The sequence below is a fragment of the Ylistrum balloti genome, unplaced genomic scaffold, assembly GCF_031769215.1.
Source record: "Ylistrum balloti isolate Yb309-2 unplaced genomic scaffold, AGI_CSIRO_Ybal_v1 Utg370342, whole genome shotgun sequence".
Taxonomy (NCBI): Eukaryota; Metazoa; Mollusca; class Bivalvia; order Pectinida; family Pectinidae; genus Ylistrum; species Ylistrum balloti.
Genome location: NW_026782246.1, coordinates 771,355 through 793,826, shown reverse-complemented (window position 1 = coordinate 793,826; position 22,472 = coordinate 771,355). Strand labels below are relative to the sequence as shown.

At 37.8% G+C, this 22,472-nt stretch overlaps 1 protein-coding gene across 1 annotated transcript in view; it reads left to right on the top strand.

The window, feature by feature from the left end:
• LOC132553644 (dynein heavy chain domain-containing protein 1-like) overlaps positions 1-22,472 on the top strand; it is an 87,988-nt gene that overhangs the window by 22,497 nt on the left and 43,019 nt on the right. Inside the window, exons 29-53 of the mRNA XM_060217904.1 lie at positions 597-840; positions 4,193-4,353; positions 4,962-5,096; positions 5,939-6,034; positions 6,344-6,475; positions 7,087-7,315; positions 7,832-8,005; positions 8,140-8,362; positions 8,591-8,745; positions 8,865-9,086; positions 9,408-9,664; positions 10,040-10,172; positions 10,315-10,427; positions 13,153-13,164; positions 13,425-13,544; positions 14,186-14,530; positions 15,006-15,143; positions 15,487-15,601; positions 15,902-16,335; positions 16,614-16,814; positions 17,021-17,048; positions 18,659-18,669; positions 20,226-20,414; positions 21,597-21,867; positions 22,195-22,360. Coding sequence (XP_060073887.1) covers positions 597-840; positions 4,193-4,353; positions 4,962-5,096; positions 5,939-6,034; positions 6,344-6,475; positions 7,087-7,315; positions 7,832-8,005; positions 8,140-8,362; positions 8,591-8,745; positions 8,865-9,086; positions 9,408-9,664; positions 10,040-10,172; positions 10,315-10,427; positions 13,153-13,164; positions 13,425-13,544; positions 14,186-14,530; positions 15,006-15,143; positions 15,487-15,601; positions 15,902-16,335; positions 16,614-16,814; positions 17,021-17,048; positions 18,659-18,669; positions 20,226-20,414; positions 21,597-21,867; positions 22,195-22,360 — 4,304 coding nt within the window. The remainder of the gene's footprint in view (positions 1-596; positions 841-4,192; positions 4,354-4,961; positions 5,097-5,938; positions 6,035-6,343; positions 6,476-7,086; positions 7,316-7,831; positions 8,006-8,139; positions 8,363-8,590; positions 8,746-8,864; positions 9,087-9,407; positions 9,665-10,039; positions 10,173-10,314; positions 10,428-13,152; positions 13,165-13,424; positions 13,545-14,185; positions 14,531-15,005; positions 15,144-15,486; positions 15,602-15,901; positions 16,336-16,613; positions 16,815-17,020; positions 17,049-18,658; positions 18,670-20,225; positions 20,415-21,596; positions 21,868-22,194; positions 22,361-22,472) is intronic.

The following is a 22,472-nucleotide window of genomic DNA, read 5'->3' as shown; positions in this document are numbered from 1 at the left end:
TTTTTTTCTTGTATTTCACTATCAAACAAGTACATGTACTTACCTACAATTGATTTATCATGTTGTATAAATAGGTCACATATAGTAATGAGTTGGTCAGTCAGATTTTTCTTTTTGTCAAACAAGACGTCTACACCCTAACAAAATACTTCTATTTCCATGGATAGATTTTGAATATATAACCACAAAAATAATGTTGAATATCAAATTAGTTGAAATTATCTTATAAATTTCACATTTTTCTCTAAATCAAACATCTTTTCTGTTCCAAAAATAGTATTTGTGAAGCCCGTAAAGACATGAAAACAATTTGAAAAAAAAAATTTTTGAAACTGAACAAGCAGATGGCATAATTTATGTTTTATGTATATCAAGGGAGACTGGAAGATTACTTGTATATCAAAACCTATCTCCTGACTCCAGGGAGAGAATGTACTTGTTACAAGACAATGATAAATATTTGTTGGGGTTTCTTTTAAAGTTTTGATAATGTAGGTGGGAATGTTACCAGACATGCACTTACTGTGTGATGAATATTGTGATTTTTTTGTTGATTGGCCTAGCTAATAAGTGGTTTACAACTCAATTTACTTTAGGAGCGTCACTGGAAGGCCATTTTTGTTGGGATGAACGAAACTTATGATGGAATGAAGCAGTACACTGTAGCTGACCTTCTAGCATATGACCTTGAGGAACATGCACAGCTCATTCATAATATCTACCTCGGAGCCATAGAGGAGTTTGATCTCGAGGTGAAAATCATGCAGATCAGCAAGATGTGGGAGGAGAGAGAATTTAAACTGGCTAAACACATTCCTGACAGTGTCATCAGTAGTAAAGGTATGGCTGGAATATAATACGATAGTCAACAAACAATAACAGATTACACATAGCAAACGACAGACAATATACAACACACAACATCAAACGACAGACAATATACAACACACAACATACAACACATAGCAAATAACACATAGCAAACGACAGACAATATACAACACACAACATACAACACATAGCAAACGACAGACAATATATAACACATAACACACAGCAGATGACATACAACATACAATAAACAACATACAACACATAGCAGATAACACATAGCAAACGACAGACAATATACAACACACAACATACAACACATAACATATAACACATAGCAAACGACAGACAATATACAACACAACATACAACACATAACACATAGCAAACGACAGACAATATACAACACATAACATACAACACAAGATACAACACATAACAGATAACACAACATACAACACATAACAGATAACACACAGCAGACAACACACAACATACGACACATAAGAGATAACACACAGCAGACAACACACAACATACAACACATAACAGATAACACACAGCAGACAACACACAACATACGACACATAAGAGATAACACACAGCAGACGACACACAACATACGACACACAGCAGACGACACATAACAGATAACACACAGCAGACGACACACAACATACGAAACATAACAGATAACACACAGCAGACGACACACAACATACGACACATAACTGATAACACACAGCAGACGACACATAACAGATAGCACACAGCAGACGACACACAACATACGACACATAGCAGATAACACACAGCAGACGACACACAACATATGACACATAACAGATAACACACAGCAGACGACACACGACATACAACACATAACAGATAACACATAGCAGACGACACACAACATACAACACATAGCAGACGACACACAACATACGACACATAACAGATAGCACACAGCAGACGACACACAACATACGACACATAGCAGATAACACACAGCAGACAACACACAACATACAACACATAACAGATAACACACAGCAGACAACACACAACATACGACACATAAGAGATAACACACAGCAGACGACACACAACATACGACACACAGCAGACGACACATAACAGATAACACACAGCAGACGACACACAACATACGAAACATAAGAGATAACACACAGCAGACGACACACAACATACGACACATAACAGATAACACACAGCAGACGACACACAACATACGACACATAACAGATAGCACACAGCAGACGACACACAACATACGACACATAGCAGATAACACACAGCAGACGACACACAACATATGACACATAACAGATAACACACAGCAGACAACACACAACATACAACACATAACAGATAACACACAGCAGATGACACACGACATACAACACATAACAGATAACACATAGCAGACGACACACAACATACAACACATAACACATAACACACAGCAGACGACACATGACATACAACACATAACAGATAACACATAGCAGATAACACACAGCAGATGACACACAACATACAATACACAACATACAACACATAACAGATAACACATAACACATAGCAGATAACATACAACAAATTACATTTAAAAGTTTTTACTGAATGCATTAATGGTGGCTATTGTTTGTTTTTCTGACATGAAAACGTCTTTTCACATAACATAACTATAGACAACAAAGGGAAGTAATTGTAAGGAATAGAGAACATCCCTAATGTAACATTCCCACCTACAGATCAGAAAAAGAAGTTAGAGGATTCTGCTGATATGGGTAAATATGTACTGAACATGTCCTAATTACTCACGTTTGTCACAAGGGGAGACAACCCCAGTGTGTGTGATCCTCACCTACACCTCAACCCTAACCCTACCATCCAAGGTGATGAACTCATAGTGGCTAATGATATTGTGTTTGCTTTTCTAATATTGTTATCTGTAAGTAAAAATATGGCTCTTTGAGAGAACTTGCTGTATTTTCGTTTGGTAACTGTGATATTTTATGTGAAATATGTGTTAGCTTTGATTGATATAAACAGTAGGAAAACTGACTGCATGGTTAGTACATACCAACAGTAGCAATCAGAACTCAAGTAAAAGGACTGATTTGTGCAAATAAACGTTGACTTCATCAGAGTTTTTTTTTTTATTTGTGGCAAAATCTTGTCTGACAAATTTTATTAACAATGTAACATCTCAGCATTTCTTAATGACAGTTAAAAAGCATGCAACATTATAGAGATGTACATTTTGTCTGAGTTTTAAATATTTGTGTGAAAATTTGTAACAAAATTAACATTGAGGTGACTTGATGTAACTAATGCCAAAATCACTCTAGAGTTGAATTCTCTTGCAATCTTAAACCAGTTCTAGAAATAATTTTTTTTTTTTTTAAAAATATTGTCTTGAAGATTTTAGTTTGTTAATTCAAGAACAAAAAAAAATGTGTTCTTGTTTTGATTTGTTGTGAAGAAGTAACCAAATTATTCAGAGTGAACAAAGATGAATATTCACAAATATATTTAAAACCATCAAGGTAAAAAAATTAGTTTTTAATGCCTGATTTTGTAGTGATGCTGTTGCTGCATGGTTGACTGTAGTGTGATAATAGCATACCTCATATAACTAAACAAAGTCTCTCACTTACAGCTGTACAGCATGTATGAAATTATAACCTATTTTTTATACAAATGATTACCTTGTAATACAGTGTCCCACTTCATTGTACATGGTACATTCAGCTCTTTATTCCTAAATTTACCAGCTTCTACACGGAGACTCTCCCCAAAAACGATCCTGACTGGTCACGGGTGATAAACCCAGCAAAAACATTCTTGAATTTTTGAAAAAAAAATTTGTAAATTTTAAACAAATTATTGGCAATCTGGAATAAATTGCTTGTCCCACAACAATGATAAATATTGATATCTTTTTATCATATCTAAATGACATCAGCAAGATATTCTATTAGAAGATATTTTAGTAGTGTTCCAGATTAGTATAGCTTGTCCAGCGACATTGGCTTAGATTACCAATTTTATTAAATTTTGCATGTAGCATGCTTGGAAATTAGTCGTATATTTTTTTAAATGTCCTTTCAAAATCTCAACAACATATTTTCCTTAATCAAAATAAAAAGAAAATTCACTTGATAATAACCTACCCTTTTGAAGCTTGTATTTGCCACCAGGCACTCAACTGCTGTCAAGTCTCATTTTCAATAATGAACTTGGCATCACACTGAAGCAGGAATATTGTATGGGTATTATAAATTCTGGTATATTTTTCATTGAAAGAATTTTTTCCTGTGTTAATTGATAGACATAATTAAGAAACCAAGCAGCCCTCGACGCCGCACAAAACTGGAGAAATATCGCCAGGAGCGTGCTGCAGCACAAGTAGGCGAACCTCAGGGCCTCAATGTACGAGATGATGATTTCTTTATTCTCATTGAAGTGGATGACCTCAAGTACCAATTACAGGTGAGGTTAAAGGTCATCACTGGTTGCATCGGATATACACTATAAAGATGGTTTTATTTGAGGATGGAATAAAAATCCAGTGATTAGACATGGACTGAGAAATCATAGTCTGTTTCATGAAAAGTAAAATGGAATGAGAAATTATAGTCCCTTTCATGAAAATATAAATGGACTGAGAAATTAAAGTCTGTTTCATGAAAAATTAGATAGACCTAGAAATTATGGACTATTTCATAAAAAATCAAAATGGACCAAGAAGTTATAGTCAGTTTCATAACAAATAAAATGGACTGAGAAATTATTGTCTTTTTTTATGATTTCTGTGAGAAATGAATTCATTTTTACTTTAAACTTTTGGTAAAACCACAAAAATTTAAACCCTCAAAAGTGACAACCTTGATATATTGTGTAGCATCTTCATCAGCTGAAAGTGTAGATAACAGGATATCTCAAGTTTACCATCCAAATTACTGATTATCAAATCAGACCTCTCTGTTGATTACAAAAAAAAAACAACAAGTCTTAATACAATTGATTTATGTAATCCTAAAGATTAGAAACAATGACTGATGGAAAGAGAGATAATCACAATTTTATTTGATTTTCAGCATTCCCGTATCTCTATAAATTCAATGATGCAATCACCATACCTAGGCGACATGAGTCTTCTGGTGGAGTATTGGCATACAGCATTAAAACAGGTGGAGGAAATCACAGACCTGTGGTACACCTGTCAGAAAAAGGTATACTTCTGTCTTAGTGTAGTACCTCAGTTACACCTGTCAGACAAAGGTACACTTCTGTCTAAGTGTAGTTATTCTAGTGTAGTCATCTTATTGTAATACCTCAGTTACACCTGTCAGAAAAGGGTACTTTTCTGTCTTAGTGTAGTACCTTGGTTACACCTGTCAGACAAAGGTACACTTCTGTCTAAGTGTAGTTATTCTAGTGTAATAACTCTGATACACCTGTTAGAAATAGGACATCCTTGTTTTAGTGTGGTACTCTTAGTGTAGTCATCTTAGTGTGGTCATCTTAGTGTAGTCATCTTAGTGTAGTCATCTTAGTGTAGTACCTTGGTTACACCTGTCAGACAAAGTCACACTTCTGTCTTAGTGTAGTCATCTTAGTGTAGTCATCTTAGTGTAGTCAACTTAGTGTAGTCATCTTAGTGTAATACCTCGGTTACACCTGTCAGACAAAGGTACACTTCTGTCTTAGTGTGGTCATCTGTGTGTAACACCTTAGGTAGAAAAATGTACACATTCACTGCTATCCTAGTGTAAAGATCTTGGGAAAAAAATTGAGAATTACACAACCGTTAAAATGGCATGTTTCTGCATGCACTACCATCTGTTTTTGATAAGAATGTTAAAATAATGTATAATAATTTTTTATATATATTGCGACTAAATCTAAGAATAAAATAAAATTTTCAAAAAAGAAGAATGAATAAGTATTTCTAGGCTTTGTATTATGTGAGAATAGTAATCATTCTAAAGTTTAAATATAAATTGAGAAAATAGTGAATAACATAAATATCCTCAGATTGATTAATGCTGTATTTCTTGATGTTTCTTTGTAGTGGCTTTACCTCCTGAAGATCTTTGAGAGGTCAGAGCTGTACAAGAAGTTTCAGGCCCACAGTCATAAGTTTGAGACAATTCATGGAAAATTTAAGGTAATTTATTGATCCTATCACATCAAGTGTCATCTATTTCAGGACGAATGAATATCACATTTTGACTGTGTAAAATGTTCAGTGATTTTGAGGGCGCTGGTTCAGTTTGCCAACCAGTTATCAAAGTTATCTGAAGGAGAAGACGATAGTTCTTCAAAATGTGGTGTAGAAGAAAGTTGTCTCCTTGTCCTTTATTATATTTGTGTTTCTCACAGAAAGTTTTGTCCTTTGTGTGTTTGTTTTTTTTTTAAAAGAAAGGGACACAATACTGTACTTTATTTCAATGTTGAAATTGTTGTTTCTTAACAGGACTGGATGCGAGTAGTGTCAAATGATTCTAAGATTCTGACAGTGGTGCACAGGAAGAGGGGAGAGAAAGGGTACCGTCTGTTACAGGGAGACAACCTAAGGGCTCTGTTCCTAAATCTCATCGAAAGTCAGGTACAATGATTAATGACTTCTTTTTATAACCCTGCAATTTTATAGGGGTGAGGGGGTCGGGGGGGGGGGGTTATAGAGGGCACAATGTTATAGGGGTGGTGGGGTGAGGGGGTAGGTGGGGGTTTATAGAGGGCACAATGTTATAGGGGTGGTGGGGGTGAGGGGGTAGGTGGGGGGTTATAGAGGGCACAACTTTATAGGGGTAGTGGGGGTGAGGGGGTAGGTGGGGGGTTATAGAGGGCACAACTTTATAGGGGTGGTGGGAGAGGGGGTAGGTGGGGGGGTTTGGTTATAAAGGGCACAACTTTAAAGGGGTGTTGGGGGTGAGGGGGTAGGTGGGGGAGGTTGTAAAGAGGGGATTTGATATTACCCATATCAGTCTGTCATACTCCATTTAAAATGTATCATATCTGGAAAATCTCTTTAGCAGAGCTAACTCCCATTCATTATTTGGATCTGTACAGAGGAGATGAAATTTTACAATTCCCATAGAAAGTAGCTATTTCAGAGGATAATTCTATGCCACTTAAGTACAAGGAAAATTCTTATTCCTCCACAGAGAGATCCAAGCTTATTCCTTAGAAAATAATTTTGTTCTATTTCATCACTAGGAGGAAATCCTCAAACACCTGGAGGGAGTCTTGGAAACATCGAGGATGGAATTTCCTCGTCTTTACTTCCTCAGTAACGATGAGCTCATTGACTTACTTGGAATATCAAGGAATCCAAGGTTAATGCTACCAACTGCCAAGAAATGTTTCCCAGGAGTGGAGTCACTGACTTTTGATCTTCCACCAGGAACCTCTAGTATTAGTACAGAGCTGGACTTTGCCCTCAATGGTATACCTTTTACAAGTCATGTGATCGGACTTGTGGCTTACAGTCATACTTGACATTTCATTGATACTGGAGTATTGAAGAAAAGACAAAACTATTTTTAAGTTCGTGATGAAATATTTCATCACTAATTCTAATAATGGTCTTTGATAGATTAAATATCTATAATTAGAAACAGATCTTACTTAAGATATGTGAGTGAAGAGCACCTATCAGTACAAATTTAGAATTAGACACTGTAGAGCTAAACAGTGGTTTTAACTGTCCATACAGCTATTTTGTGAAATGACAGATGTTAAAGGCCTAAATTTTGAAATCTTGTGAAGAAAATGTCAAAGCCGTGTGTGTGTGTGTGTGGTGCACTTGAGCCATGTAATTCAGCTTATTTCATGACTTTCATGTGTCTGAGAATCAAAGAAGAGCATCAAGTACATGTGTATATTCTAAAGTTCACATCATACATTAAATAAGATGTATGAACAATTTGTGAAAGTATTTCTACATTTTTCCATTTTACAGCGGACAAGTTGGAGGTGACTACCATGCATGGAGCCCTTGGGGAGGAAGTGCCACTCTATACCAGAGTACAAGCATTCCCGAAGGCCACACGCTGGTTCAAAAGTATGGAGGCCATCATGAAAAACACCATGGCACTCATGCTGCAAAAGTGTATACAGGCACGCATGGATGAAGGTAGGGAGATCTTCAATGAAAGTATGGCCATCCAGAGTACGTCAAATTCATTCAATTCTAAAATTTGTTCTGAAAAAGTTAATAAAAAGGAAAGATTTTCTTGAAATAATTTTAAAAATATATATTATTTTTAGGTTCCCGACAGCCAATTCACCTGCTGGAGGAGATCTCGCGTCTGACAACAGAGCGAAGAGGCTCCGAGGAGGAGAGGATCACAGGAGACATCAAACTTACATTCCGACATTGGCTGCTACGTTTCCCAGCCCAGTGCGTCTTAGTGGCAGAGGCCGTCATGTGGGCACGTGCTGTCAACCGTGCACTAGAAAATGGGGAGGCTGATGAATTACATAGCCTTAAGTAAGTATAGGTGTAATGTAAGCACTTTATATACTGTACTAATGATTAAGGTAAAATGTATAAATATGATATACATTTGAATGTACTGTACAGGTGTGATTTATATACTGTACAGGTGAGTTAGGTATGTTATATAGGTGATATATATATATATATGTTGTACAGATGAGATAGGTATACTTTACTTACTATTGTTTTGTCACTAGTGACGTCTATTTTTCTGTGTAGGTCCAGTATAAACTCCAAGTATGATCAGTATGTAGAACTGATACGAGAGAGTTACTCCTTCAATGGATCATTACCAGCTTGTACCAAGCAAAGACTGCATCGCTTGCTGTGTAACCTTGTCACCCAGACCATCCATCAACGTGACGTTCTGGAATGTAAGTACTTACCACTGTTAAATTCAGTGGAACAATTCGAAAATGCGTCCAATAATTTTTTAAAGTTTAAATCTTTCAAATTAATATCTAAAACAAAAGCCTCTTTTTGCTTTCTACAGGTGTGTTGTCATCAGGTTTGGTAGGGACTGGGAACTTTGAATGGCTGAGAGAGATGCACTACCACATTGATATACAAACCGTACTGCGTGCAAAGAGGGAGGAGCTAGAGATACAGCCAGCACCTCCCACCAACCAGACACCTGTCAGTCAACGCAAGGCTGGGCGAGGAAGACGGACTTCTAAAGCTCTGGCTACTAAGGTCCGCGTGGAAACCACTATTGGTATGTACCAAAGTAACCTAGATGATCTTTATTGTATCACAAATCTTTACCTGTCATGTACACAAAGTGGTTTTGTACTGTATATCAAAATTCTGTTTTATAGACAAATTGACTCATTTTGAATAATTCATTTAAATTCATTATCTAATTTTAATGGGTTAATGCAATGGAAATGAAATGCACCCACAATCTGTGATAGGAAATATTACAAGTATTTGTGAAGAAAATATTTATCACAAGTGTATTGTATTGCTTAAATTTTGTGCAATAATTACAGTTAATTGAAAGGTGTATGAAAACATCACGTACCTGATATTTCAGAGGAACCACCCAAGTTGACACGGACTAAGACAGTGGTGTCAACAGACTATCAGTTTGGTCTGTGTTGCGTACAGCAGCTTGGGAATACATTCCAGTATGACTACGAGTACCAGGGACCAGTGAGCCGTCTTGTTCTCACTCCTCTCACACACCGTGCGTTCATCTCTCTCACACAGTCGCTCCGTAACTACCATGCGGGCACACTTGTCGGACCACCAGGTACCGGAAAGTCTGAAACCATCAAGGAACTCGCCAAGGTTTGTCACGGTTTTAACTTCTGTCTTCATGTTGACAAATATGAATGATGAACACGGACATGTACTTATAATAAATTTTCAACATGACAGCAAACACCTTTGACAAGAAATACCATACATTTTATTCATCAGCAGAATTTTTCACACAGTCTTATATCTCTTTTTAAGGGAGAGGTTATGTGTTGTAGATATGTATAGTATATCGTTTGATATGATTTGTCTAGGGATGAACTGTGGTATGTTTGAAGGTTGTCACAATGTTGGATGTGCTCATGATGGTGGGTCATGTGGGTTTAACTGTTGCAGAAATTTATAAACAGTTCTCCAATATGGATAGTCATGTATCCAAAGTGATGACTTGGTTAACTCTTACAGATATTTGGGTGTGCCATGTATACTGTCAATTGTAACGAGGAAATGACAGTTGAAATCATCATACAGATTATGTTGGGCACTGTCCAGTCTGGCTGCTGGACATTATTTGATGACACTGACCGTCTCACACAAGGTAAGTTTATATATTGTTGAAACACTGGTATCTGTCCTAAACTGAAGATTTAATTTTTTGAAGTCAGGAATAGAAAAATACTATATATGGGTATAACATGAACACACGAAATCTAAATAAATCACCACGATCTTGTTATCAGGACTAATGTCCGTGGCAGCCCAGCACCTTGACTACCTTAGGACTGCACTCCGTACTCTTCAGCTATCCAGTGAAAACCAGTACATGATCAGGGGTCAGGCCCGCCAAGACAAAGTACGTATGTAACAAGTAGTGGAAGTAACTCCTCTACAGAGGCAAGCTGTGTGTACAACATAAGTAGGGGAACTAACTCTTTGAAATAGGCAGGATATGTGCTCTTCACAAGAACAAGGGCAGATAACACAACTCTCAAAAGAGAGAAAAGGAAATAACACAACTCCCTATAGGGACAAGGGTAAATAATACATGTAACAAGGACAGGGAGGGGGGAAAACATTTGTAATACAACCTTCAACAAGGACAAGGGGAGATAACAATGCTCCACAGGGACAAAGGGAGATAACACAACACTCCAAAGGGACGAAGATAATTAACACAACTCTCCAAAGGGACGAAGATAATTAACACAACTCTCCACAGGGACAAGGGGAGATAATACAACACTCCAAAGGTACAAAGGTAAATAACACAACTCTCCACAGGGACAAGGGGAGATAACACAACTCTCCACAGGGACAAGGGGAGATAACACAACACTCCAAAGGGACAAGGAGATTAAACAAATCTCCACAGTGATAAAGGTAGATAACACCACTCTCCACAGAGACGAGATGCAACATTACACAGCGAAAAGGGGAAATAACCCAACTATCCATAGAGACAAAGGGAGATAACAATACTGTTCACAGGGAGGAGGGGAGATAACACAGCTATTCACAGGGACAAAGGCAGATAACATAACACTCAGTAGAGAAAAGGGTCAGATAACATTTCATGCACACAAGCCTTCTTCATCACAAATACAGTAAAAGAATCTTTATGATTTGATAAATTGATCTTGTTTGACATAAGAAGTATGCTGGTAAATTAACCTTTTAAATACACTTTGTATGTGATATTAGCTAATCATAAATTTTGTATGGTGTTTACTATAAAAAGCTTTCTCACTTTCCAGAGCCGTTTTCTGTTGGTATGTGACAATATGTAGATAGCTAGGACTGCTTTACTCGGTGAACACTACAGTGGTTACGCTTGCCAATGTCTGCTTTTCCACTGTTGAGACCAAATTCTTTTGCTAGCAGCTTTTGCATGTTAGATATTGCAGTATGATCAGGACTACGATCATAACTATCTATGTCTGTCAGCTGGTTCAATTGTTTATGCATTTTGTATGGGCCCATTTATCTATGCCTCTGCAATGGCCGAAGCTATCTAAACACAGGTGATGGTCCCATTTATCTATGGCCCTGCATTGTCGCCAGCTACCTCTGCCCTCCCTGACCCCTCAACCCCCCACCCCCACCCCACCCCACACAGTGATCGCCCAAGCCATATGTGCCCCTGCCAAGTGTATATATATACCTGCCTTTGCCCAGCTAGCTATGTTGTTGTATATGCTGCAGATATCAATGCCACTGTAAAGACCTCCTTTCTGTCAGAGTGAGTTCATTATCTAAAGTTTAATTGAGTCATCTCGTGCCCAGATGATGTCAGAAGGACTTACAATAAAGCATGCTTGTACAACCCCTTTCTATGTTCTGTCCCAATTTGTTGTGGTTAACTGAGCTGCTTAATGTCTTGAAAGGCAACAGAATATAACTCCTCTCATTCTATGTTCTTCAGTGCCTGCTTTAATTCCATTTCCATCTCCAATATGGAATTCTGAAGAATCCACTTCCATCTTTAGTCCCTGTATTTTTCAATGCCTCAGTGCCACAATAACCAATGTCCATCATTGCTTGCTTTTAGCTCTGGGTTAGATATCCCAGCCCATTATTTCCTTGTTACTTTCAGTGCTCTCAGTACCCATAGTGCACAAACGTTTCCAAGATATGCCCCTTGAATCTCCAGCACCCTCAGTGTCCTCCGTACCCCCTGGATCCTCAATGCCTCCAATGATCTCAGTATTTCAAAGTCTTCAGTGCTCTGACTGTGTCCAGCACCCATTGCCTGTATCCCAGTCACATCCTTGGTGTCACTAGAATCAAAGCCCTTCCAGTGTCCTCTGTGCCCCATGCTTTGCCCCGGTGACCCAAGCACCTCTTGTATAATTTGAATTCTTGTACTTCAAGGTCCCACACTACAGTACCCCTACTGCATTCCAGCACTTTCTTTGTACCCCTGGTACCCCCAGATCCTTCAATGATTACACAACCCAAAAAAGAACCATTTGTTTACTCAACACTACAGTACAATCAGTTACTCAAACACTCATAGACCTCCATTGTCCTCCAAGCTCCAAATAACACCAGAACCCTCCAAATTCTCATCTTCAAGCCTCCAAGTATCTGAACTTCTAGCAGCTCCAATGCATTCTGTGCTGCCAGCACCTCTTGAACCCTCAGTATGTTTGATACCTTCAAGTGCCTCCAATTCTATCTCTCCAGTGCCCTAACTTTCCTCTTTGCCCCTGGGCCCTCAGTACTCCCTAATACCCTCAATACCTTGAGTACCTCAATACATTTGGCATATCCCCTCTCCCAACCTACAGCAGCACATCCAGTATCAACTATACTCTCAGGAACTCCCCCCTACCATGTCCCCCCACAACAGTAACTTCAATACCTCCAGTTCCCTAGTACCCAAGGTACTCCCACCCCCTTCCATCTTCACAATGCATGCTATTTTATTACATTTTAGTTAATAATCAGTGTTTTAGTTGTACGGACACAATTTAAGGTTTTTAATGTGACCAGCTTAAGATATATCATGATCAAGTGAGTTAGGTATTAGGTTACATGACTAAGAGCATGCCACTTTTATCTTGTCTTTTTTATAGTTATTTTCCAAAGTATAATGTATTGAATTTAATGATGGAGGTATGTTAGAAGACATCATTAATTGAATTTCTATAATCAAAATATGTGTCAGGAAAAAAAATATTCTTGAAAAGTTCTTGAAAGTTCTGCTTAAATGTAGGAGCAGAAGAAAGAGCGCTCCTGAATTGAATATGATTTCAAATTAATCCTCTTTAAAGACATCTAGGTTCTAACTCTCCTGTTTCGAGAGTAAGTAGGGTACTTTGTCTGATTTTGATGATTTGTATTGTAGAAAACTGGTGTTGGAGACAAGGTGGTCAGACGTAACTCCTTGACCACTCTCCATCCTCTACCATCAAACATAGGCACAGCTGGTATTGAGCGACAAAACACTGTGCCACATGGATTCAATGTAAGTACTACACACAGAAATCACATTTTAAAACACTGGCTTTTTAGGCTAAACATACTCAGTACACATAGCCTATTGCGACGGCCTTTCAGACAAAATTTACCGATCCTGGCCTTCTCATTGGCTGAAATATCGAAAAGACTTAGAGCCCTCTAGCGGCAATTTTCTGCGTAAATAATGCCGCGATCTTTCAGATCGCTATTTTAAAAGCATCCAAAATTAGTTTTTTTTTATGCCCCCGCCATTTATGGCCGGGGTCATATAGTGTTGCCCATGTCCGTCCGTCCCGTCCCGTCCCGTCCCGTCCCGTCGCATCGCGTCGCGTCCCAAATCAGTATATACCACCTAACAACTTCATTCGGACCTTTCACTATTATTTCACATGGGGGGCGGGGGCATTCATGTCCTACAGACATTTTCTAGTTTTTCATAACAATACGATTACTATATATTTCAAAAAAGAAGCACAGTGTGGTTGAACTATTGATACATTTTGAACAATATATTTTATTTTTTATGAAATCATGAAAAAGAAGTGGCTACCAATTTTAATATAAGAGTTTTAGTTACAATGACATTTACACTTTTTAAAATTTAATTGTATTATCAGGAGAGTTAAAAAAAATGTTGTGTTTCTACAGGAGAAAGGATTAGTTACCTACTTTGAGGATACTTGGATAGCAGAGAAGGACTTGCGACGGCGCCGTCACTCAATAGAAAAGGAAATTGATATTAAGGAGTCAGATCTTTACAAGTCGAATCGTCCGCCACCCCTGTTCTATGAATATGTGCGATCACGCATCAAGAACACAAAACCAACTGCTGATGATTACAGCAGGCTCAACTCTGAGAGAGTTTACACACATCGTTACCTTGGTAACATCATGTTCAATGGAAAGCTTGTTCATGCTAGTGCTAATTTTGGATGCTTCATGACACTTAACACACAGCGGTCTATTGCTGCAGACATGCCAGAGGTGTACAGAGTAGGTACCTGGGGTTATCTCCCTTATGTAAATTTCTGCATTCTTTGGTTAGCAGAGTATTTCATTTCTTTCATATATTTCATTTATCTTTAACTACTAATTGGATTTAGAGATTTATCACACCAGTACATGTCATTTTACTGACATTTAATGTAACATAGACAAGAAAGCTTGTTAACCTGGTATACTACCTTTATATCTGGATTGTGAAATCTTGCATGTAAAACACCATGTTCTGTCTTGAATTCTCAGTAAAGTCTATAAGTTGGATTATTTACAGGGCTCTCACACTCCATTTTGGGACTGGGGCCCAGGGCCCTTAGAATTGGGAAAAATAGCGTTGTTTTCCTTAGAATTGTGAAAACCTGGGGTCTAAATTGGGAAAAAAAGATACTATTTTTCATTGGGAATATCAGCCCCAAATCTGGCAGATCGAGAGCCCTGATTTATAACATGTTTTTTCTCTATGATCCAGTTGCTGATGAGGCCTTGTGCCATGATCATCCCAGACAAACAGCAGATTGCTGAGGTGCTCTTGTGTAATCATGGATTTAAGGAGACAAAGCATTGGGCAAGGAAACTTGACCAGCTCCTTAGGATGTTGAAAATACAGGTAAATTTTCCCCACGTATATCTACTTGAGAATTTCTGAATCTCCATCTACAGATTAAATGAATTTCAGATTAACTCTTTTTCATCAGGCGCAAAAAGTGGGCTACAGATCTAAATCCATTGGCTTCTTAATCTTATCATATCTACAAGGGGTATAAGGACTTTGTAAAAGACTTGGTAATTGATTTTTACATGGCTGGGACCCATTCCTTAATAGATGCACATGTTTTTAATTATTTGATGATGTAAACCTAAAAATTGTTGTAAATTTCAAGAATAAATATCATAAATATTTGATCTTATCTTATTACACATTTGTAATGCAATGAAATTTACCATTTCAGCTACCAAGGAAGAACCACTACCATTTTGGGGTGAAGGATTTGAAAACCATCCTCATATCTGCGTCCAATGCTCTACATAACACAGCATTCTGTCGTCACTTCACAGCAATCTCAGGTATTCTACATGTAAAAAAAAAAAAAAAATAGTGATAAATCTTTGACTTCTATCATATAAGTGGGAAAAAAACTAATTGAACTTATCAGTATCTATGGCTACAAGGTGTTAGTTTCACTGAGTGACTTTAGATGAACAATGGTCAGTGATAATTCTATAGTGGCGTTGATATATAACCAGATGGACAATAATTAGGTCAAGCTGATGAGCAGTTCCTGTGAAAAAAACTTGTCAGATGAACAGATGATTGGCAAATTAACAAAAACGTTTGATATGTAGTATTACTGTTATATCTAACAGAACCAAACTCTCCAAGATCAGGATCCAGCAGCACTCCTACGTCACCAAAAAGTCCTCAACCACAGTCACCACGGAGTCCTGACATCTCTAGCCCATCACCGCGGGAGAAACCACAACCCATCCCCCAGACCGCATCAGAACGTAGAAATCTGGAGGAACATTGTCTGGTACATGCACTGCGGAACATCTTGTTGCCAGCCTTAGAGACGGATGAAGATAGAGACATATTTACCAGTAATCTCCGTAACGTGTTCCCAGCAAGTTCTAACAACATGGACACTACAACCTCTTTCAATACATTAATGAAGAGGACTGTCCAGGATCAACTGAAGGAAGACAGCCTAGCTGAATCTGAACCACTTCTTCACAAGGTAAGTCACACTGCCTTACTTATGTTAGACAGCCTGACAGATTCTGAACCACTTCTTCACAAGGTAAGTCACACTGCCTAACTTGTGTTAGACAGCCTGACAGATTCTGAACCACTTCTTCACAAGGTAAGTCACACTGCCTGAACATTTACCCCCATAGTGTAACTTACAGTTCTACACTTTATCTGATTTCTAAAATGTTGTCATCGGTCAATGTTAAAGAGTCAAAAGTTAATTCAACAACTTCTACAAATTCAAATGAAATCAATTCTTATATACATGGGACAGTTAGCATTCATGTCTTACAGGTATGTTTAGATTCATATATGCTTTGTCCACAGATCCTACAGTTAAACACAGCCCTCCAGATGAAGAAGAGTGTGATTCTGTGTGGACCAGCAGGCAGTGGGAAGACAACCTGTTGTACAACGCTGGGCAGAGCCTACAACAGACTCAACTATCTGTTATTTGCCCCGGATCACTCCAAGGATGAACTCAACACTGACTTTGTCATCCATGGCAAGCAGAAAAAGAAACTACGGGTAGGTCTAGATTTGTCTGTGGATTTAACATACGCATTACTGTTTAACTCTAGTTAATGGATAAATGACAAGATACCGTTATTTTCTACTGTAACCATTGTTATCAGGTAGATGTCATTAAGGTCAAGGTCATCATGCACTTGTATAATGCTTGTGAGTTAAAGGTTATGTGTACATGTGTAATGTGTTAACTCTAGGATGAACAGGAGGAGGACCCTGGGGAACTGGCAGACAGTGAGGGAGAGGAAGAGGAGGTATCATATTGCACACCTTCACCATTGTTGAATTTTGCATATTTTTCACTGCATGCTGCTCCTAGTTGCACTATGTCACCTATGTCTAGAGTGGTTAAGGCTGGCACTAGAGTTAAACATGCTACATAATCAAAACATGTATTTCAGTCCCAGTCATGTTTGTCTGAAAGTGTCTCCTAGATATGCTAGCCTTAAATGATATAGGATTTTACTAATACTAGACAGTTTCCACATAAAGCATCAACACATCATGGCGTGGGAGTGTCACGTCACTGTTTTGTTAAAACTCCAAAGAGTTTTATGTTTTATTAAGAGAATTTATTTGTGTCTTGGTATATTTTCTTCTGGTCGGTAATGTGTATTGAACTGATGTTCCTATATCACAACCAGTCAGAATATTATGTGTGATGTTTCAATGACTGTACTGTCACCCCCGTCAGACAAATGACCAGTATGAAGCATATTTGCACTGGAAAAGAATATATGAATCAGTCGTAAAATCACAATGCTGTTCAGCGGTATTATAATCTTATGTACACTTAGATGGAATGTAGTTTGATGAGATGGTGATAAAGGTGTTATGATATTGTTTAAATACATATTGGAAAAATATAAAAAATTGTTTAAAATAAAACATGACCTTGTCGTTAATAAAATTAGGGGCTTGATTTTTTACCATACATTTCAGTTTGGTGTAAAAGTGATACTAATTATATATATATATATAGTCGTTACAAATCCATCACAGTCTTCCCCAGTGTGTAAAGATACACTTATTTTTTCATCATCACAAAGAACAATGTCTTGATAAGCCAGTTTTACAAATCCATTCCGTATCAACTTTCTACTAACTCTCTGTTGTAGTGGAGATTTTTGTCCCATCCTGAATCAGATTGTCATCTCTCTAACTAAGTAATTTTTTTCAGGGATTTCTTAAAAATAAATTGAGACTAAGGAAGGTTCCTTAGATAATTTTGTGTGAAAGACTTCCAAGGTCAAGATCATCATTACTTTTCCTAGAATTTTGTCAAACAATGATACTTTTTGTGTCGCCTGCAGAGCTGATGGACACTTAGGGATCACTTTGTCCATCGTCACGCCTCAGCGGTGGCGGCGACAGCGTCGTCCATACGAAAGCTTTCCAGACTTTTTTTGCTTATGCTTTGAGTTATCGAAATGAAATTTGATATATGGCTTCTTGTTGCAAGGGTACAGATTAACTTTGATTGCTGGCTGTCTGTGACCCTTCTTGGCTGAGTTATGACCCTTTGAACTTTGAAAATTCTCTGGGAATATTGTTTTCTTGACTTTCTTTGGTTATGCTTCAAGTTATAGAAATGAAATTTGGTATTACAACTTTATGGTTGATCGTTGCATATCCAGTTCAATTTCTGGGTGACTGTGACACTTTATGCAGGTGACACATACAGTTCTGAGGAACTCTTGTTTCTTAGAAGCAAGGGCATTAATTTTCTATTAAAAACATTTTTTTCATAGGAACGGGGGCATTCATGGTTTTTCATTAAAATATTTTGTATAGTTTAGTCATTTTTTTTCTGAGGAGCAGGGTCATTCAGGTTTTTATCAAAGATATTTTTTTAGTTTTCTTCATATCATTAACAAATTTTTCCTGAATAACCAAGAGTAACTTGATCAGTCTGGGAAGAAGGTTTTTTTTTCAGTTTTGACCGTCTTTTGAAGCCAACAGAATGAAATATGTTTGAATCTTTATTTCCCTCTGATTAACTCAGTGGACCAGGGCTACATTGATCGCTTGCTAGTATGAAGAGTTTTCCAGCTTGTCCTGATGAACAAAGTTGATCAATGCTGTTTAAAATTGCAAGTGTATATAAGATAGACTTTTCTCATAAACAAAAATACAGGTGTCATTTATTGATATTTAGCATATTTAGATAAATTTATGCTTGACACATTGCTTGTGCGTATGGAATAGAAAATACATAAGTGATGCCAGTGCATGTTAAATATATACTGTCAGTGTTGTGCTCCTTCTTATTGTAATTCTCAGGTTTTGAGCAATCAAGAAATTTTATGCATGGCCTCTTCTTTCTGTCATGCTTTGGTTTCCATGGAGATATCTGCCTTAAAATGGTGGAATTTTTACCAACTTTTTATGAACAAAATTCAAAATCTAATTTCGTCTTATTGTCATTTCCACATATAGTTGATAAGTCTGTCTTATCATGTTAGATTTTGTCACAAATACCAGCGTGCCTATATTGACCAAGTTAGATACATACTGGCCAGTGCTTGGCTATGTTTGACAGCATCATTCCTCCAGATCACAACTTCATATGTCCTAGATATAATTAGCACTTTAATTCCTATTTGCTTTTTAACTGCACTACATAATACGATAAATTCATACATAATTTTTATTTATAGTTTGTGTAGGATATTATCTTGAAAGCATGCCATGCTTGTTGACCAGTAATTTATAATATTAACGAATTCAAATAATTATGAAAATGGAGAGTTTGTTTTATTCAAGCAGTTTAAGCAAAGCTATGATTTTACCTTATTTTAAAATATTGAAATTAAGGTCATATTTCTTTGAATGAATATTTTTGATGCTGTTGGTATGCAAGGTTTTAAAAGACTCTCTACTTGGTATCCAGACCAGGTATTGTTTTAAAAGACTCTCTACTTGGTATCCAGACCAGGTATTGTTTTAAAAGACTCTCTACTTGGTATCCAGACCAGGTATTTATCAATTCTAAAGTAATTGTTAGATAGCACATCTTTTGATCGGCTAAGAACATGAGAGCGACTGTTTCAAACAAAACTTAGCAGCTCTTAGTTTTTGTTGGACTTCGTTGACATTGGGACGGCTGAATCACTTTTAGACTCAATTTTTTTTTATGTTAAAACCAAATGCATGATCTAATCTCCAGTACATGCATTAAAAACAAGCAAACTATCCCCTAAATAGATCATGAATTTTGTTATTTAAGCACTCAATTGCATCTCTTCTTAACACCAAAATTTATGATCTGCTCTTCATTACATGTAAGGAAACAAATATTCTATCCCTTAATTTAGTGGGACAGCATCATAGCTAAATTGTTGAGTATTGATAAAGATTAGATACGAATGCTGTCTCTCCCATGTTGACCCTTATTTACCCTACCTACAGATTGTGGAAGAGATGGAGAAACAAATTCCAGAAAAGAAGGCCACCAAGAAACTACGTAGAATGTCGAGACTTCTCGGAAAAGTTTCCGATGCCATGCAGGAGCTGCAGGCATCACGTCCGAAGGATTTTGCTGAACATCCCAAAGTAGACATCATACGTTTGTCTCCTACAGCCCTCCCACCCAGCCAGGTAAGTTATATGTCCAATGTCCCCTACTGCCTTCCGGCCTAGCAGGTAAGTTACATGTCCCATGTCCCCTACTGCCTTCCCACCCAGCCAGGTAAGTTACATATCCCATGTCCCCTACTGCATTCCCACCTAACAGGTTAGTTACATGTCCCATGTCCCCTACTGCCTTCCCACCCAGCCAGGTAAGTTACATATCCCATGTCCCCTACTGCATTCCTGCCTAACAGGTTAGTTACATGTCCCATGTCCCCTACTGCCTTCCCACCCAGCCAGGTAAGTTACATATCCCATGTCCCCTACTGCCTTCCTGCCTAGCAGGTAAGTTACATGTCCCATGTCCCCTACTGCCTTCCCACCCAGCCAGGTAAGTTACATATCCCATGTCCCCTACTGCATTCCTGCCTAACAGGTTAGTTACATGTCCCATGTCCCCTACTGCCTTCCTGCCTAGCAGGTAAGTTACATGTCCCATGACCCCTACTGCCTTCCAAATTTTTTCAGGTTAAGTTACATATCCCATGTCCCCTACTGCCTTCCCAATTTTTCAGGTATGTTACATAAACTAAGTTCTCTACAGCCTTCCTTACAGTTGTTGTATACCTCCAGCTACCTGGTCACTATAAAGATGAGGTAAATATGGCTGATATTTACAATTGTTGTATACCTCCAGCCACCTGGTTACTATAAAGATGAGGTAAATATGGCTGATATTTACAATTGTTGTATACCTCCAGCTACCTGGTCACTATAAAGATGAGGTAAATATGGCTGATATTTACAATTGTTGTATACCTCCAGCCACCTGGTTACTATAAAGATGAGGTAAATATGGCTGATATTTACAATTGTTTTATACCTCCAGCCACCTGGTTACTATAAAGATGAGGTAAATATGGCTGATATTTACAATTGTTGTATACCTCCAGCCACCTGGTCACTATAAAGATGAGGTAAATATGGCTGATATTTACAATTGTTGTATACCTCCAGCCACCTGGTTACTATAAAGATGAGGTAAATATGGCTGATATTTACAATTGTTGTATACCTCCAGCCACTTGGTCACTATAAAGATGAGGTAAATATGGCTGATATTTACAATTGTTGTATACATCCAGCCACCTGGTTACTATAAAGATGAGGTAAATATGGCTGATATTTACAAATGTTTTATACCTCCAGCTACTTGGTTGCTATAAAGAAGGGATGTGGTGTGGAGGATTATTCCCTAAATTACTACAAGATAGCAGTTTCCTTTCGGATGCTGTCAAGTCATACATCACCTCTCTCAAGGACCGCAAGAACAAAGGTCAGCATGAGGTCCCATCTGTCTTACTTCGCTGGCTCGTATTGGATGGCGTGATGCACCCAACCTGGGCTGATAGTCTCAACACACTGTTTGATGAGGAGAAGAAGCTGTCAACACCCAACAGTGGAGGCATCCACCTTCAAGGTAAATACATTTTTGCTTACACCCAAGACTTCTACTTTCAAGGTAAATTCCATTATTACCTTCTCCCAACTGTGGGGCTTCAACCTCCAGGACAGGGCCTTCATCCATAAATACATGTAATTTTATCATACGGACACTCATTCACCCACTACATGATGGTCAATGTAGAATATTTACAAAATCAACATGGACAAGACCTTTCTGTACCAAGTCTTCAGTTACAGGTTGTTTATACAGAGGGAATGCTGATAATGTCAGAAAGACTTGCGTTTTATTAATCCTGTTGATATTGAAGACATACTTAACAATAAACAAATTATTTAACAGACACTACAGCACTGATGTTTGAGACAAGTGACCTAACAGAAGCATCACCTGCGACGGTCACCCGCTGTTCCATTCTACACTTCAGTCAGGACACTGTCCAGTGGAAATCTTTGTTTGACCGCTGGTTGAAGACAGCAAAAAGTCGTTGGGTGATCACTTCCACAGTGTAAGTCTTCCGCAACGAATTCTACAAATTTATTAAAATAATGATGAATTTGACACTAAAATTTCACTTATATGATCTTAAAGTTGACTTATAAATGAATCTAGATTTTTTC